The sequence below is a fragment of the Cydia pomonella genome, chromosome 3 (genome assembly GCF_033807575.1).
Source record: "Cydia pomonella isolate Wapato2018A chromosome 3, ilCydPomo1, whole genome shotgun sequence".
Taxonomy (NCBI): Eukaryota; Metazoa; Arthropoda; class Insecta; order Lepidoptera; family Tortricidae; genus Cydia; species Cydia pomonella.
The window spans coordinates 11114135-11132895 of NC_084705.1; the positions used below are offsets into that span (position 1 = coordinate 11114135).

The window sequence follows — 18761 nt, forward strand, 5'->3', positions numbered from 1 at the left end:
CACTCTAATTACGTCTTAGTGAGAGTAAAAGAGAAAGAACCCCGCAAATTGCGAATTTCGTTTTTTGCGGTAGGCCCCCTCGCCTAGCGCCGTTCGTTCCCGCGGTGCATTGGCGCGTTTCGTGGCGCGATTTGAAAAGTGTTGAATTCTTAATTTTATATATTTTTTAATGCCGTGTTTGCCGCCCCCTCTCTTGTGCCGCCCGGGGCCATGGCCCCCCTAGCCCCCCCCCCCCCCCCTCGCTACGCCACTGACTGCATGCTATACATAAATATAAGTAGTCTTGTTTTGTAATTTTATTTTTAATCATAAGGTAAATTATGTATACATGTAACAAAATGTAAAATAAATAAGGAATAAAGAGGCTATAATATAATATAATATATGTTTATACCAGGCAATTAAATAATAGGAATACTAATGCCTACTATTTAATTATTAGAATGTATATTGAGATCCTCTATTGAAGTTGTCCCAAACCAACGGTTCTTTCTTTATAGTCCAGCAATTGACTTTCTACAAAATTTCGTAAGGTACTAACTCTGTCAACTTTTTTGAAAAAAAAAGCAAGACTCAGTTACTTTTTCTATTTGTGTGCAGCTTGTACCTACATACCTATATGATTTTATCTGTGCAGGCACTGAGAACATGATTAAGAATAAGCTAATCTACCCAGGCGTTCAGGGTTACGTGAACGACTACAACCCCAACGTGGACCCTTCTGTCCTCGACGAACACGCCACCGCCGCCTTCAGACACTTCCACACGCTCATCCGAGGCTTCCTCCAGTACGTAAATTACACCAGTGTAGTTTTCCAAAAGCAGACTGAGAGACCGAAACCGGAATGTTTTTATCTCAATATTATACAAAAATTTAAATATAACGAGAACGCTCAGTGAATTAGCTACTTTAACTTAAACAATTAGTACATATGTATAAAATGAGTGATTTGTATTCTTTTTGTGACTTATAAGAATAGCATGTTTCCTAAGAAAATCAGTTAAGTCTATATCAATTTACTTAGTTAATCGAGCTTGATAAGCCATTTATTAAAAACACAATTTAACATTTGTCAATATACAATATATACGTAAACAAGTAAAAAACATCCAAACAAACAAAATAAACAAAACATTATTAATAACCTACCTCTAGTTATATATCCAATTAGTATCTCTATCTTAATTACTAAATATTTTAATTATTACAAGTTCAAAATGTCACGGATTTCTTTTGTTTTTCTGAAAATTTGTTATGACATTTTATCTAAAATATAGCAATTATGTAACTAGAATCCCCTTTCTATACAAATATAAAAAGATACATTAATGTCTAATAGTTAACTCGGATTTTAAACGACATAACAGTGTAACCAGTTTTTGTGTCCCAACCATGTGCAATATATGTGACCGCCGCCGCGGCATACCGTCCCACTTTGTCGCTTGCCATTAGACGAGCCATAAGACGAGATTTGCGTGTATCTTTATACGAATAACCTGACAAGGCGTCCTTATGGCAAGCGACAAAGTGGGACGTTTTGCCGGTGGCGGTCACATATTTAAAAAATCAATTTTCGGTGGTAAAGAACCATTGATGTTGGTAGTTTTTTTAAAGGATAATAATGCTACTTAGGTTATAATACTTTCGTATTGTTTTTGGAAGCGCTGGTGGCCTAGCTGTAAGAGCGTGCGACTTGCTATACGGAGGTCGCGGGTTCAAACCCCGGCTCGTACCAATGAGTTTTTCGGAACTTATGTACGAAATATCATTTGATATTTACCAGTCGCTTTTCGGTGAAGGGAAACTGGACTAATCCCAACAAGGCCTAGTTTATCCTCTGGGTTGGAAGGTCAGATGGCAGTCGCATTCGTAAAAACTAGTGCCTACACCACATCTTGGGATTAGTTGTTAAGCGGACCCCAGGCTCCCATGAGCCGTGGCAAAATGCCGGGATAACGCGAGGAAGAAGAAGACTTTCGTATGGTTTTTCAAAACACGACACCATGTAATTGCGCCATAAAATTTGTTTGAATATTGATGTTCAGAAAATGATAACCGTAACGTGGCACCATCGTGGTTCGTATTTCAATACAAGTATCATCGTTATGGTTTAAATATAAATTGCTTTTTAGTAAGGCAGTTACTTATATTAAATAAGCGAGATCAGTACCCCTAGTGTAAATAAATTCGATTTCCAAACGTGACGTACGCGTTTGCGTTTAGTCTCATTTTGTATTGGATTTCGAAAGAGCGCGCCAAGCGGGACGTTTTGGAAACTCAAAATCCTATACAAAATGAGACTTAACGCAAACGCGTTCGTCACGTTATGATGTCGATCAAAGTTACACTAGGGGTACTGAACAATTACAACAAACGCAAAGCGTTTCGATTTTGACACGTAGACGTGTTACGACCATATTAGGACATTTTGAAAACCGGAAAAATATTTTTCATAATCGCGATTGTACACCTACTAATATTTTATCTCTTTCAGAAGGTATTAACAAAAAATATTATGTGTAATAGATATGTTTTTGAACTTTTGATACACATCCCAAATATATAATAGAAAAAAGTTTTAGTTGTTAATTAGATATAAATCGTTAAATAGCCAGAATATTTGGGGATTGTGTTGGGAATATTTTTTTGAGCTTTCTATAATGATTTTCCTTCTAGCTTTCAGCGCAAAGGTATTTTCGAACAAAGAAGTTAATCAGTTATTATGTTGCAGGCTGATATCTGAAAACCGCAAACTATTAGGCGCAGTGCGCATGAGCGACTGGTTCAATCGGCCCCTGATTTTGGAGATCGGCAATACATTCGAGGACTTGGCTCGGGGCTTGGCGACGCAACAGATGGATTTCAGCGACCAATTCTGGACCAGCGAGATAACACAATTCTTATTCAAGTGAGCGTCTAATTTAATCAAATATTTTCACATAAATTGCATGTAAGGGTGACTTGTACCTAAGCTATATTTTTTTTAAATAGAAATATCGATGTCCTTTTCTAGTTCGTGGTTTATTTCAAAAATAAATGTTATAACCGATTTTTCAAACCACTGCTGCCTTATCACTCTAGACTCCACCGACGAACAGCTGCCGGACGCCCGGACCTATAAATAATATTATATCAAATTATCTAAAAGAGTTTCGTTGCTCACAATATTATATTCCTCTTTCCGGGGGGCTAGCTTAGTGTAATATGACAACGATCGGTGCAATCAGGGTTAAAAATCTTCGAAACTCATAACATATCCAAAGATTTTTGACAGGAGATATTTTAATTTTATAACCATATAAGTTTCATAAGTACGTAATAGGTATTATAAGAATTCTTCGTTGTCGGAATTTCGGTTTTCGAGATATTAATGGTTCATATATAATTAAATTTCGATTTTGTCCTACTAATTTGATTTTTGGAGGGGAATATTTTAGTATTAAGAGTATAACTACAAAGGCTTCATAAGTAATTTCATAAAAAAATCTCCGGTGTCGGAATTTTTGTTTTCGAGATATAAATGGTTTTTTCTCCAATATGCTCGGAAACGTTCACCTTATTGTAGCAAAAATAATACGGGAAGTTCTTCATTATGGTCATGGTCAAACTCAAATTAAAAAAAATCAAACCATTATTGTTGTGTTTTAGCGGACGGGAAGTTATTACTGTATTGTTTTTTACTTTTTAAAAACATTTATCCACTAAGAAAAATACAAACACTCAATTCATATAGCCGCCGGCTGCGTCTACACGACCCGGTTAGCATCATTTCAAGCTGTATGATATGGTAGTATGCTACCATTCTTCTTCTATGATCTGAGTATGATAGAAACTCATCCACGAATTGCCCTTTTCCGGCCTCTGCAATAATGTACTATTGTAACTAGATGTATTTTTGTTGACTCATAGAAAAAGTATTGAAAACAATTACAGTACTCGGCGATAAATATTGTACATCGGTCTTTAAACAGATATATTTTTTATTCTAATAGGCCTAGCAACAAGCACTTTTAAATTGTCAAATGGCAAGTTTTACAAATATCAAATCTGAATATCAGAGCAATTTATTGATGCAGTTATTATTGTTCTTAAAAAACATTGAATTATTATAGATAAGTCAAATTTAATAATAATAATTTCACAAAAGGATCGTCAAACACCAAAATTGTATAAAAATACTAGTCTAGAATATGGGAGACAACGAGAGAGAAAGAGAAAACGCTCTACGAAGCCGAAATTCCGATGTGCTATATTTATCGCGCGGGTCCTGTATAGTGATATAATCAAGCTTTTCAATCTGGTACGCTTACCTACTTAGGAAGCTTCGTGGCCTAAACGGTACTCGACCGAAAAGCTCTCTATTATATCACGATTGTATAAAATACAAATTTTCAACGCGTCGACTATAATGGTTGAATTAAAACTTCACATGCCAAACTAAAATTGTATACTTTTCACTATGGGCTCGAAACTCAACAATAATATTCAATGTTGAAACGGTTTAGTCAACTATAATGAAATTGACCAATCACGTCTGTCCGCGGTTAAGAGGACAAAACCAAAAAATAGAACAAATTATATTTCGTTTTTTTTTCCTGACATTTCCAAAGATTTTGGGCGGGAAATATTTTTGACATATGTATCTATAGGCAGACCAGACAGCCAGTGACCTCCAATTATAAACAGCTGTATATAATTATATATCAGGGTCATGTTGTACAAACTAGAAACGCTCAACTGTGATGAAATTTGTGAGGAGAAATCAGTGGATCATTGTGGTTCATTTTGAGTGAACGGTTCTAGAATTGATTCGGTATCGCGCTGGAAATTTGGAATTAATTACAATAATTATTCTAACCCGGCTAGACACACATTGGCAGAGCGATGCCATGGCAATAGGGTTGTTTCCATCTACAAATTTTAAGGCAGAAATGTATCCCAATAAATTCTTATAATACTAAAAGAAGATGTAAACCTTTAGTGGACCTCTAATGAGCATATTTTTGTAAATATTGAATTTAAAATATCTTTTAACACACGTCACGTGACCCAAGTCGACACGACATTGAAGATTTTGATGACGTCACAACACTCACAACTCTCGGTTTGACAGTAGGGTTTAACCGCGAAAATCGAAGTTCGTCAATCGCGGGCATTTTTCTCTTTTTACTCTAATTACGTCTTAGTAAGAGTAAAAGAAAAAGATTCCTGCAGTATGCGATTTTCGGTTTTCGCGGTAGGCCCCCCGTTGTCTGTTCTCAGTACAAAATTTAATACTCAAGCCGTAGCCATTTTGGTGGTGGGCAATTAATTGAAGCTTCGATATCTTCACTAAAAATTAACATCATAGAAATGCTAATGGATAATGAATACTTGTGATATAATAAAATAACTCAATTATTGCAGAAAACATGTCACCAATCTACACGCACGCATACACAGCTTGCCCACCACCTAAATGGCTCCGGCTTGAGTATCAAATTTTGTACTGAGAACAGACAACGGGGGGCCTTGGTGTTACGTGTGTATGTACATAGTTATGTGTCAAACCGTAAACTGTGACGTCACACAATTTTCAAAGAGCGTTTTGGGCGCGAAAGCATGAGTCAAAATATATTTTGTAAATTAACCATATTTAAAGCCGTTTTTAGGGTAAAAGTTGAATTTTAAGGCAACGTTTGGTTAATATATAACGTATTACAAGCGTTTCAAAAAATTGGAAACAACCCTATTGCATCGTTATTCAAAGGTATGCAATTAACCTTAGCCGGTGGTGATCTCATTCCGACCACAGAGCAAATATATTGTTTTGACGAGCAGAGGATATACTAGGAGGAACTTGTAAGGTATTTACATCACATTTACGGGTTAGACTATTACTATGAATGAACCGTTTAAGTAAATATGGACTAAAATTAAAATATCTCAAAATATACTCGCTAGGAAAGACATTCGCGGTTGGTCTGTGCATTCACGCAAGCCGAACAGGTGCCGGTGGTTCGTGCTTCCTGTAGGTATTTGTGTGTTAGTTATCACAGTTTAAAAAAATGAATATTATGGTTTTATTTTTGTTTTAAATGAATATGTAATAGTGTGTAATTATAACTTAAATACTGGTTTTATAGTGTTAACGATTACATGATGTAAGACGTGGTCACTACCCTTACGAACCACATAGAACCGCTGGTAACGGAAAGTGGACAACGACCATACGGTTTTTAAAGAAATAATAAAAATAAAAGTAGATATATTTTTTTATAACTAAGTACCGTAATCAATATGTCATTCCTGGCTAAGGTTTAAGTAATCTAGCTACCGACGTTTTAGACATTCTACGTTTTTTTAAAGTAAAACTCACTCAAAGGATAAGTAATTGAATACCTCTTAGATACTTGTTGTTGTGTGTCCTGTTTGTTACCACTGTCGGCAGTATCGCTTTCAAATAAACTGAACAATCCTAAAGGTGCTTAGCGAGCTGCTAACCGAAAATTCTATAACCCCTTTATCTTATATCTGAGCATCCCGCAATACGAGCTCAACCTAATAAAGGTTGCCAATTTTAGATACCTTCTCCGTTTCTCAAATACTCAACTAATTGGAAATATGCCCTGATAACTTTTAATTAAACACTCGACAAATTAAAAGACTTTCTAATCTACATTAAAAAAAATGGACTTGTTAAGTTTTAATTGGGCCGTAACTGTTAGCGAATGGCCTATCTACCCATCTCCCCATTTCTTGCAAACAACCTGCCGAACATTCGGCTTATATTACATTCAAGTATTTGGTAATCATTTAGAGACGACTAAATAAATCCATATTTATACTCCTCGCGTGGAGTGGAAACACTCGTCTGGGAGGAAAAACATGAGTATGTAGATACAGTGTGAATATATATCTACATATTCGTAAATAATGAATACTGTACTTAGCGAAGTAAATTATCTGCTAGGTCAAAATAAACTTCTGTACCTAATCACAGAACTTTGGAATTATGCGATCCGAATGTATGAATTATGTTTGAAATGAATGTTTGTCAGACGTAACAACACTGTCGGAGGCGATTTGCGCGCGACGGACATCCAGCGCGGGCGCGACCACGGGCTTGCCAACTACGGGGCGACGCGCGCCGCGTGCGGCCTGCCCGTGCCCGCCACCTTCCACGACATGACAGACTACATATCCCCGGAGGTGAGATGCCACTTACAACAAAGATCCCCACTTCATACGCTGAATATTTATATTTTTATAATTTCAACGCTCGGTAGGTGAAATTATTGTTGAAATGAAAATTCAGGTCTCACACTGTTGTCATTTTATTTCAAGTTAATAAATAAATTTGGAATTGGAATGTAGGTAGGTAGGTTAGTTGGTGGTAGGGTGGTAGATATTGTTTACTATAAGTACTTTACACACAAATAGATTACTTTACATACTTACAGTTACGAATTTTCCTTTGAACCTTAATGATATTCTTAATTCAAAACTATAGGTATATTGCGATTAGAGATGATAAATACATTACAAAAATTAATCACAATAACTAATTTCAATTATACAAAAACTCTCACACGTTTGCAATTTAAGATAAATTATTTAGATATATGTACATTTTGAGTGAAAATACCAAGCGCCGGTTGTACTTTTAAACTTTTTCTTTCTTTTTTAACATTTTTTGAAATCGAAAAAAAAAAATCTTGTTGAAATGAATTCAAATTAGCCAACAGAAGGCACCGAGAAGGGAGCTATCTGCCGTAAACGTGTATTGAATCATTTGCAGATTCCCATTTCTGAATAATAATACATTTTACATTTTCACTCAAGTGCCTGAGCTTGTCTCAAGTTACACGGCCAAATAGCTTTCGTTAATTGACTTTCTTTCTGAAATCCGTGGCAATGTAGCTTAAGATACGAAAAAGAAACAAAATTTACAAGAACAACCATGTACCACCAAATCGAAAAAAAATGTGTCTCCATCTACATCTTTAATTGGATCAAACACGCCTTACTGGATCTAAATCTACAAAAGCGACAGATGAACGAAAAAATACTGAAGCGATAATTTAGGCAAAATCGAGTTACGTATTTTCGATAAAATCAGCACTTTTGCCTCATTAAAGGTGGTACGTATGAATGCCTTGAATTCCGTTGACAGCATTAAAAGCAGACATCTAAACTAATTTATATGGAGCATGTTGTGTTTTTCTCATGCATGCATGTTGTGATTATTCTAAGTAAATAAAGTACATTGTTTTTATAATATTAGTTATTATAAGAAACAATTTACATATTTTTCACAAACGGGTAAGTCATTTTTGTTGGAATTATTATGTTTTGTTTGTATAAAATTCTTCCCTCTTAAATTTGCTTAAAAACGATTGTATTTCTATAAAAAAATCCTTACCCTTTTAAATTCTTAAAATATCTCTTCAGATATTTCCTTTCCACAGTCGCTTTGTATTCATTATTTATAATGACCTTAAAGTTCGGATGAAATAAAGTCCTGTAACTATTGTACTATATAATACTAAGTATAAGGTCCTCTTGAATATCATCTCGGTAAAATCCTACATATTCACTATTTATTTTAAAATGAATTAATAGTTAGTAGATATATTTAGTTTTAGTTATATATAGTAGAAGTACAAAAAAAACACAACGGGTTGCACACCGGGAGTGCTGGTAGAAGTGAAAACTTGAATATTAACGTTGTGCATAATTGAGTAGCAGTTTTATAAAAAGAGATAATTCTCTATTATACCTACGTAAATAAATTTGAGTGTGGAAGATATTTGGGAATGCGAATTTTAGTGTTAATATATAAAATATACAGGGCAATTCATGAGACGTGAGCAGGACTACAGCCTACATAATCAGTAAATGTTAATGAATCGTTCACCATCATATTCAGTAAAACAATCACGCTTCTTTTCTGTAATTTAACTCTTGGTAAGGAAGAATTTTATTTGAGTATCTACAATCATGGACACCCTATAACACAAAGATCACAATTAACAAAGATTAAACCTCTTTAATCGTTATGTTATGGCAGCACTTTGATTATGAAGAAAATAAAATGTCACACTTGAATGAGATACGAATTTTCAAAAGTAACCAGGCTTCGATGACATTCAATTTGCTCGTCACCATGATGTCACGTGTCCGTCTTAGGAATTTACAATCTGACGGTCACGTGACACCTGACGCGAGTTTAACATTTTTTCCCCATCACAAAAAGTGCACAGCGCCGCTAAAGAAGTTTTCACTTCAAAAATTACGTTCATTTTATTCATGTGACGGTTTTGTCTCGACAATGCTTAAAAATAACACAAATTAGAATAAATAGCGCCTATTATAATGTATACAAGTATAATTTGGGATAACATATTGTTATGTTAATTTGTTTGATTAACAGTATTCCTTTTCAGAACGTGCGAGTACTAGAACAGCTATACGCAAGCCCCGAGGACGTGGACGTGGTGGTGGCGGGCTCTCTGGAGCACAACGTGCCGGGCGCGCAGGCTGGCCCGACGTTCCTCTGCATCCTCACCGAGCAGTTCTACCGCACGCGCGTTGGCGACCGCTTCTTCTACGAGAACGGCGCTGACCCCGTCACCGCCTTCACACCAAGTAAGCACGAACACAGAAACTGCACTGCATAGAATATTAATAGCTCTGTGTCGATGTACCTTTACAGAGTTAGACATCTAATTTACTGTACTACTCAACGTAAGTCTCGCCTCCCACACAAGGTCGTCGCAATTTCTCGCCAGCTTATGCCTTCTCCGAGTTCACTCAGATATTTTTCACAAAATATTTCCAGTGAGTTAGAACTTGAAATAAGTAAATGAAATAAATGTACGTGACATTTAAAGAGATCTGAGCAGCTTTGAGATAATATAAACTTAGAAATCAGATAAAAACTAATTTAAAGGTTAAACAAAATTGCGCTTGGAAACTTTAAATCCAATGGTCTTAAAGTATACGTACTTCCCTTGATAGGCAGTAAATAAAAAAATATTTACCTTGTTGCCTTGACGCTCATCAAATTAAAACAAATGATTCAATTAGACCGCCTATAACGAGTTTCAGAACACTTTACTATAGAAGTCGCTTTTATCGATGATTGTCCAATATTACCGAGTATCTCGGTGGTAGCTATTGTGGTTAGCTAATACCGACTGATGATGAATGTTAGGTTGGTAGGCACATGCATTTTGAACACATTATAATTGTAATAGGTAGCGTATAAACCAATGCGCCAAAAGGGTTGCCTCTAGAAATGGAAAATTATGTGCTACAGTGATGGTGTTAGGAGTATTCACAATTGTGACATTTGCGGTTATTATGATTTTCTTTATTTATCTTTTTTCTTACGTAAGGCTTTTTACAACATGAATATAAAAGTAAAATACACTAGTAGCTCTGTGAGCTGTAGACCTCGCAGCATAACACAGAATAAATGGTTGGCTCCGCTGTTTAATTCCGCCGAACATAATTATCGAATAGAATGGTGCAACATTGTATATAGAAAAAAAAGTAGAATAGATTTTATCTTCACATGGCTACCTTGATTATATTATCAAAATAAATACTTGTTACGAGAATAAAAGCTTGTTAGGCTGTTAAAAATCAAAAATATGTATTATTTAATAAATTAATAATCTATTATTTATTTGAGTGACAATAAGATGAAAGTCAGTTAGACGTTTCTGTACTGATTGTCAAGTATATGTATAACTTACCTAAAGAGGTTGATAATTGATTAATTATTACGAAAATATTAATTGGAATCATACTCAATGTAGCGTGACGTCATTTTTCTGTCAACGGCATGAAAAGTACGGGCCCTGGTAGTAATACTCCCTATTGGTACAGTTATACCTTGTGGTGTCCAGATAAACATACTAAAAGTCCTCGGGGGTGGCGGTCTGGCGGTTGTGCTGAGAGTGAACTTTTGAACTATGGGTCCAAAAAATGAAAAAAAATCTTCAAAGTAAAGCTTAGTAAAGACTTTCAAGAAAAACTATAGCAAACCTGCTATATGCTTTCACAATGAACTGTATGATGAGTCAAGACTAAAAAATATAAAACTTCTGTTTTTGCATGCGTCCGTACGATAACCGCTGTCCATCAGGCGGGCCGTATGCTTGTTTGACACCCACCATCACAGTACAAACAATTGTTTTGCTGTAACAGGACAGCTGGAGAGCATCCGCCGCGGAGCCTCGATGGCGCGGCTGCTGTGCGACAATGCCGACGGCATCCACATCATGCAGCCCAAGGCCTTCGAGCAGATAAGAAGCGGGTGAGTTCTGCTAAGGTTTAAAATATTGCTTTTTTATTACACTCCGATTGAGCTAAGTTCACACAGACTGGACACAAAGATATTGCAAACGTAGGACTCTGTAACTTCGCCTGGGTTTTGATATTATTTTGAAAAATTCTCACATATATATGTATACACGTATTTTGGCTTATTAAGATCAAAAATATAATTAATCTATACAGGGTGCCCAGTAATTAATAGATAACATTCCTACCACCAACAAGGCACCTTAGGCTGATCCAGATAATGCACTTATAGTTCTAGTAAAAGTTTCATGGTTTTCGAGATAATTGAACTTTTTTGTCTTTTTTAATAGTTTTAGTATATGGACGCTTAAATATCGACATTTGTATGCCAGTATCGACATTTTTATGGCACTATTCACTTATTTGTAACGCGCGGCTAACATGTATATGGCATTTTTTCGAAATTGTATGGCAGTATTTGTTTTAGTATACGGGCGCTTAAATATGACGACATTAGTGTGGCACTTATCCGACATTTGTATGGCAATATGTCGCAATTGTATGCCACATTAGACATTTGTATGGTCAAGGTAGCCGTACAAATGTTGTCATACAAATGTCGACAAAAATATGTTCTGGCCATATTTCGTACACTGTGAACCCGATTCACGTATTTATTAAATACAACATTCTTTCACCATATTGCCAACTTTCATTATGAGGAAACATTTTTATTGCAATTGTATATTGATAAGGGCCCATACAAATGTGATAGTAGAAAATCGAAGCCCAAGTTATATACTATTTTATCGTTCATTAAATGTAATGGTAGATAAATAAACACTCCAGATTCAGGGAGGTTTCCTTGAGCCATAACAAAACCAGTGTTGCGCGGGTTAACCAAAAAAAGGCTTTCCTGGTTTTAATAGGTAATGCATAATATTTTAAGAATAATTAAATCAATTCTTTAAATAATTCTCTATATACAGGTATTAAGTGTTTGATAATACGTTGCCTTCGTCCAAACTTATATTTTTTTTTGTTGAGCCAAACCGCAAGTGGGATACGCGATACAGCGGAAGATTTCGCAATTTTTAGGGTTCGAAATTAAATTTTTTGACAAACAATACATACTTAAGGAACAAAAACATGTTTTAAATTAGTTTATAACATATGTAATGACAAAATACCCCTATTTATATTGTTCGTTTAATGTTTGCATTTTTTGCTGTCCTAAGGTTAAAGGCAGCAAAACATGCTCACTTGAATGTTGTCCCTAATCCTAATTTGAGTTCAGCGTGCTCTGAGTTAAAAGAAACATGTGATGACAGGTTTAATGTATACAGTTTTTCGATTGCCATTTCATTTCTAAGTTTTCCAGATAGTTGAGCTGGTACTGCTTTGTGGCAGTTTCGAAAGTTCTGTATTCGGTTAGAAATGTTTCGCTGCTGGACTTTAAAATTCAATAGAAAATAGTTCGCGGGTGTTTACAGAAAATTGTAGTCCTAAAATGTTTAGATATCGGATTAAGTTTGTTGACTTTACCGAACCGAAGTGCTTACGAAATATCTTATAAGTTCGTACCTAATACTCATTTCCTCCAAATCCTCATACTTAAAAAAAGGACAGCTATTTGGACCACTTATATATCTTATAGTGCGTGTCCCATAGCTGGGTCTATGTGTTTTTGCTCGTTTTTATCTAAACCGATCTAAGGCTACAAGAATTTATTAAGGTCGTACCGCCGTTTTCCCGGTTTTCTTCGAAGCCAATAGTTTTTCTACATTGCTAAGACTTTCATTATTGTACTGAAATGTTCAATTATATTGACACAAAAAAAACAAGCCAGACATAGCTACATTATTTTGTAAAGTAGTGAGTAGGTATTTAAAGTTAATAATTTTTTGACTAAACCTTTACACCAGAGATAAACAAATCTTTAACAGAGACGAGTAAGTGAATAATTACTTCATAAGGAGTCTAGGAAAAATAACAAAAAAACTTGTGGTAGGTGATCTTCCACAATTAGGCCCTCACGCTCGCGTGGCTCAGGAATAAAAAAAAAAATAGGACATTATTACACAAATTGACTAAGTCCCACAGTAAGCTCAATAAGGCTTGTGTTGAGGGTACTTAGACAACGATATATATAATATATAAATATTTATAAATACTTAAATACATAGAAAACACCCATGACTCAGGAACAAATATCCATGCTCATCACATGAATAAATGCCCTTACCAGGATTTGGACCCGGGACCATCAGCTTCGTAGGCAGGGTTACTACCCATTAGGCTAAACCGGTCGTCAAAAAATAATAATATTATGTAACTCGCAAATTTGTCACTCTCCGCGGGAAAATACGAATAAACTATTTTCTACTATTTAGAACAGCAGAACGTCGCAGACAAATGGTAATAGAGGTAGGTACGTTGACCTCATTGTCTTCTTACTCCGAGTGGTAGTGTCGAAATAGAAGGCGGCGAAATTGGTGATAGTGGTCGACTAGAAGGGGGCGGAGAAGGTGATGGTGAACGTAGAGGAGAACGTAACCGTCTCAGCCTCTCTTCATGGCTATTTCCATTGAAAATATCTTCATCCGAGTTAAGGAGAGAGTAAGTCACCAGGTTATCAATGCTAGATTATCGAAAATGTCAGGCACATATCCCATGTCTTCATCATCTAAGTCATCAATTTTAGACAGATTTTTATCTGCGAGCAGTTCTTTTATTAGTTTATCCCTTAGTCCCCTTAAGATGCATAACATCCTAGTTACTAAGCCAGGTACAGAAATAAGTCATACTCACTAAATCAATATCACAGAATGCAACCGACACCGCACGACCGTGATAGGTATAATTTGAAAAAAAAAAATTTTTTATAACATTATTATATTTAAATGAACACTGTTATATTATAAACATGTTCTACACGCACTACTATTTGCAATAAGGTAGTGAATTACAAACATGAGTGAGTGAGTCCGACGATCACAAAAATACAGCTTTACTCCATGCGACATCGACTAGACTGACAAGTTCAGAGTTCAGACAGTTGCGCATGAACCTTACACATTATTTCTCGCATTCTAGGACAGCTGCACGATCGATCGGTGTCGATTGCGTTCGCAAAAGCGGTTCGACACACTCGGAGTATTTTTTCAAAGTCAACACACACGATCGGAACCAGAGTATAAAGGCTAAAGGGTTAAGAAACTTAGTTAAAGCGTAGTTGTGTACCTACAGTACAAAAGGGAGTTTAGCTAAGTATTTTACCCATAGTAATGATTAGTAGCCCTGAGACGATCAAGCGCACTTATCAAGTGTATGTAAGTAAATTTATTGACAAGCCTGCTCGAGGAAAGATTTTAATTACAATCGATGCGTCAATGTTTATTGCGATTAAGAAACCAGCCAATTGAGGGTGACAAAAATGAATCGGTAAGAAGCGACTGTAAATAATATAGATAGCAATACCATCTATCGGCGGCTTAAGTTTCGATCGTGGTACAAAACGGCCAAACGCGATTATCAATCTCACTTGCTGGATAAGTCCGTTTAATTATCTCGGGACGCCACTAGACTAATTCCATTTCAGACATACACCCCAGTTCTCTACCGCAATAATCTAAACATTAAAGTATTTCTCATTAAAAGTATTCCTTTGTATGCTCTTATTGTTGGCGAGATGTGTGTACTTTCTTACCTTGTGTATACATAACTTTATACTATAACAATGTCTCTAGCAAGAAAAAATAATTTCAATTACAATTATACATACCTATTTCTTATAGGCCTAAACTTGTGGTCTTTAGGCAATTTTCCTATAATACATATTGAATTTGTACACCACTGGAGGCGTATTCTGACTGTAAAAACAGGTAATGAATTTGACGTGGATTTGTTATGGATATGTCTGTCAGTAAAAGTATCATTTCTTAATTTTTGACACTTTTCTTCAAAGAAATGTAGAAATATCTCTTTTGATACTGAGAGATCTGATCATAATAATAACAAATTCAGAACTCTAATTCATAACCTGCCACAATCAGAATGCCTCCTCGCTACTTTGACGACATGAATAAACAAATGAAAATCAATTTGTTTGTTTAATGTGTGTTAAGGAAATTAGAAATACATTTCATGTTATGGGATATATTTATTGATTTAACGTTGAAGCCGATTCAAATATACAAATTGATGTCGATTTCATTGTATTTTGACATCACGTGTGATCGTGGTGCGGTGCGGGTAAATAACACTCCAATAACAGATTCGTAAAGTTCCAATGCCGCTCTTGTACGTTGACAACAGTAAACACAAATATTTACTGGTTTACGTCACACAACTATGATTAAATACATCGCATGCTCTTACCGCTAGGCTACCAGTTTTTCTTTTATAATACATATATTTAAGAAATGAATTGATGACAGAGTCAAAATTCCTAGCTCTATAAAGTATTTCCTACAGCTGTAGTACAAAACCCATTTGACCACGGTACAAAGTTTCCATACACTGAAGAACCTTCAAAGACAATATCACGTATACGTACCTATTTATAATGATTTTACTTTTTGTTTTCCGCAGAAACCCTCTAATGCAGTGCGACCACTTGCCAGCTATCGATCTCTCGTTATGGAAGGATGCCACCGGATCGTTCAAATGAAAATTCGATTAATAAGTTATGTAAGATGAAGCAACATGTAAGATTAAATATATATGTGTATCTTTAATTGATAAGTATGTAATAATAACATGACATAGACCTCATTGAACTATTTCCTAATAGAGGCGTTGTATTGTGCCTAGATTTATTGAAACGCTAAGTTACCTAATGGTTGTGATTATTATTTTATATAACAAATCCATTTTAACATTTGGGGGTATCACCCAATAGTTTTCAGGAATTGATAGTTCTTGCCGTTAAAACATATGTACTCTTCCACTTAATTTTTTTCCAAGAAAAAATGGGAAGTATTTACTTACATTTGATTGTTATGTAAAAGTAGGTACTTATGTTGCTTCATTCGTGTCGGTACTTTCAAATTAAGAGATTATTTTTGATATTAATCAACTACCTTTTCCTTGTAATAGTAAGGTGTATTGAGTACATGTTAATAATTTTAAAATAGATTCAAATGTACATATAGACGTTGTGTATGACAAGTGAGCCATTTGATATTTTTAATTTATTTGTGTAAGTAAATGTTTTATTACTGGCATTTTTGTGAAATACGTGGTACAACAAGTACAGTCAGCATCAAAAGTAGCGGATGAAACAACGCGCCAAAAGTATCTGATATTCCGGATAACTTTTCCAAATATAGATAATTCTCTAAAAATCACCTTCAAAACTATATCTTTTACAGTCTAAATTGGTCTTCATATAGAACCATCAACTTTTGTTAAGCTGTTACAGAATGGTAGACACTTTTGAAACCTTGTTTGATCCGCTACCTTTGATGCTGACTGTACGTGAAATGTTTGAGAGAAATGTCTAAAGCGAACAAAAATTAAAAAAAAAAGATTCACCACTTAGCACATTGCACGTCACATGTGAAGTAGGTAACTAGTTCATTAATTATAGATTTAAATTTATTGAAAACAAAAGAGAAAAAATTAGACTACGATTTTTGACGAATACTTTTAAAAAAGGAACTGTTACCCACTCAAGCCTTTAGATTCAAACGCACTTAAACTAATATTAAAAGAAAGTAATCTGTAAATAGATATTTCATATTTTCCTTTATAACCAGCTTCCAAAAAGAGGAGGTTCCATGTTTGCGTGTATGTATTTTTTATTGTACATAAAAATAATTTCTTGTAACTATGTATGTTAAAGTATGATTGATTACGAATGTGCATATTGTATTGTCGAATTTAATATTAAATAAACAGATAATACCTTACCTAACTTGCTGTAGTCTGTTGTATTATTTTAAGGACGAAACGTGAAAAATAACGTAACGGTAACGTGTTTGAAGAAAACAAAAATGTCACTTTTGACACTGACATCTAATCCATATTGTATCTTTATGAAATTCTTACGAATCTAAAGTTCCAATCGGGCCGTGAACTTTCGCCGTCTATCTATTTATCTAGCCGTCTGTCTGTCAGCGAGCTCTATAGATCTCATAAACCGTAATAGGTAGACAGTAGAAATCTTCTCATTGATTTTCTATTTTATTATCGCTCTAACAACAAAAAAGGAAGGATCCCCTACATTTTTTTTTATGTTTTGTAAGTTCTTTGTTCAGCGGGCTCTATCTTAGTATCTGAAATTAGTTAAGGATTAAAATTTACATTGCTACAACAATAATACAAATAAAATAAAATAAAATGAAAAATAAAGGACGAATATTTTTTTTCGGGGCGGTTATTTCCGAAAACAGTCATTTTAACAAAACATGAGATTTTAATCTTTCATAGGGTTACAGCTGAAAAATATAACATAAACGTAAAGAAATTGTAGGGGAAATCCCATGTTTATGTTACATACATATATTTTTTTGGAATTTTTATTTTACCCTATGTCGCCATGATTGATTCATATATCCATGCCAAATTGTAGCTTTCTAGCACTAACGATCACGGAGCAAAGCCGCCGATGGATAGATAGGCGGTTCCTAGTTGACTGCGGAACCCTTTAAAGTCCTTTTACAAAGTTTCAAGTTGCTACCTTAAAATAAAACATATACAAGCGGTTCATAATCGCTGTATGAAATAAATTATTATTGATAATTTGAATAAAAAATTGTTCAAAGGTTAATAGCTTTTCTTGATCATTCCCACAATCACCCCACCTCACCTCACCCGTACAAAACTGCTTGTGCCGCGCAGTGCCGCACACTGACGGAGTCCCGCCTATATGTAGCTACATCTGCTGTTCACTGTATCTATATTACAGACAGTAACAACAGTTGCTGAACGGCCGAGGTGCCAAAAATGAACTTAACACAACTTTAATAACAAAACTTCCGTGAGACACAGACATATTAAATATGTTAAAACGGTTAATATGTTACGTGAGTGACCGATTTTAACATATTTAACACTACTTGATTGGTAAAAGAAAATAAGAGTGTGTGCAGTTCCTTTGAAACAGCTCACGCGCTTCGCTAATTTCGCTGCTAACTGTAGGGCAAGGATAGGTACTTTCTTTAAGGAAAAAAACATAACATTTCTTTTATTGGTTGGTAGTAAAGTAAGTTTTAGAATGAACAATGAAAAAAAAATGGTTTACAATTTACATTTCAATAGTAATAAGGTAAAATATACTCGTGGCAGAAGGCCCTGCTCTTATATAATTTGAAGGGGTACGAACGAAAGTATAATGGCAAAGTTATTGTGATTTCAGTGGATTCCGTCTCAACTTTTTAAATGTGCAAATTCTCGTATCCGAAATTTCAAATAAACAAACTACGGAGAAGACTAACAGACCAATTTGAACGTACATTAC

The 18761-nt window shown here is 35.1% G+C and overlaps 1 protein-coding gene across 4 annotated transcripts in view; it reads left to right on the top strand.

Annotated features, from left to right (window-relative positions):
- LOC133516044 (peroxidase-like) overlaps positions 1–17216 on the top strand; it is a 105358-nt gene extending 88142 nt beyond the window's left edge. For all 4 annotated transcript variants that reach the window (XM_061848763.1, XM_061848761.1, XM_061848762.1 and 1 more), the window contains 6 exons: positions 638–788; positions 2733–2909; positions 7042–7192; positions 9430–9631; positions 11201–11309; positions 15890–17216. In XM_061848763.1, coding sequence (XP_061704747.1) covers positions 638–788; positions 2733–2909; positions 7042–7192; positions 9430–9631; positions 11201–11309; positions 15890–15968 — 869 coding nt within the window. In that variant the 3' untranslated portion in view covers positions 15969–17216. The remainder of the gene's footprint in view (positions 1–637; positions 789–2732; positions 2910–7041; positions 7193–9429; positions 9632–11200; positions 11310–15889) is intronic.
- The last annotated feature ends 1545 nt before the right edge of the window (positions 17217–18761 follow it).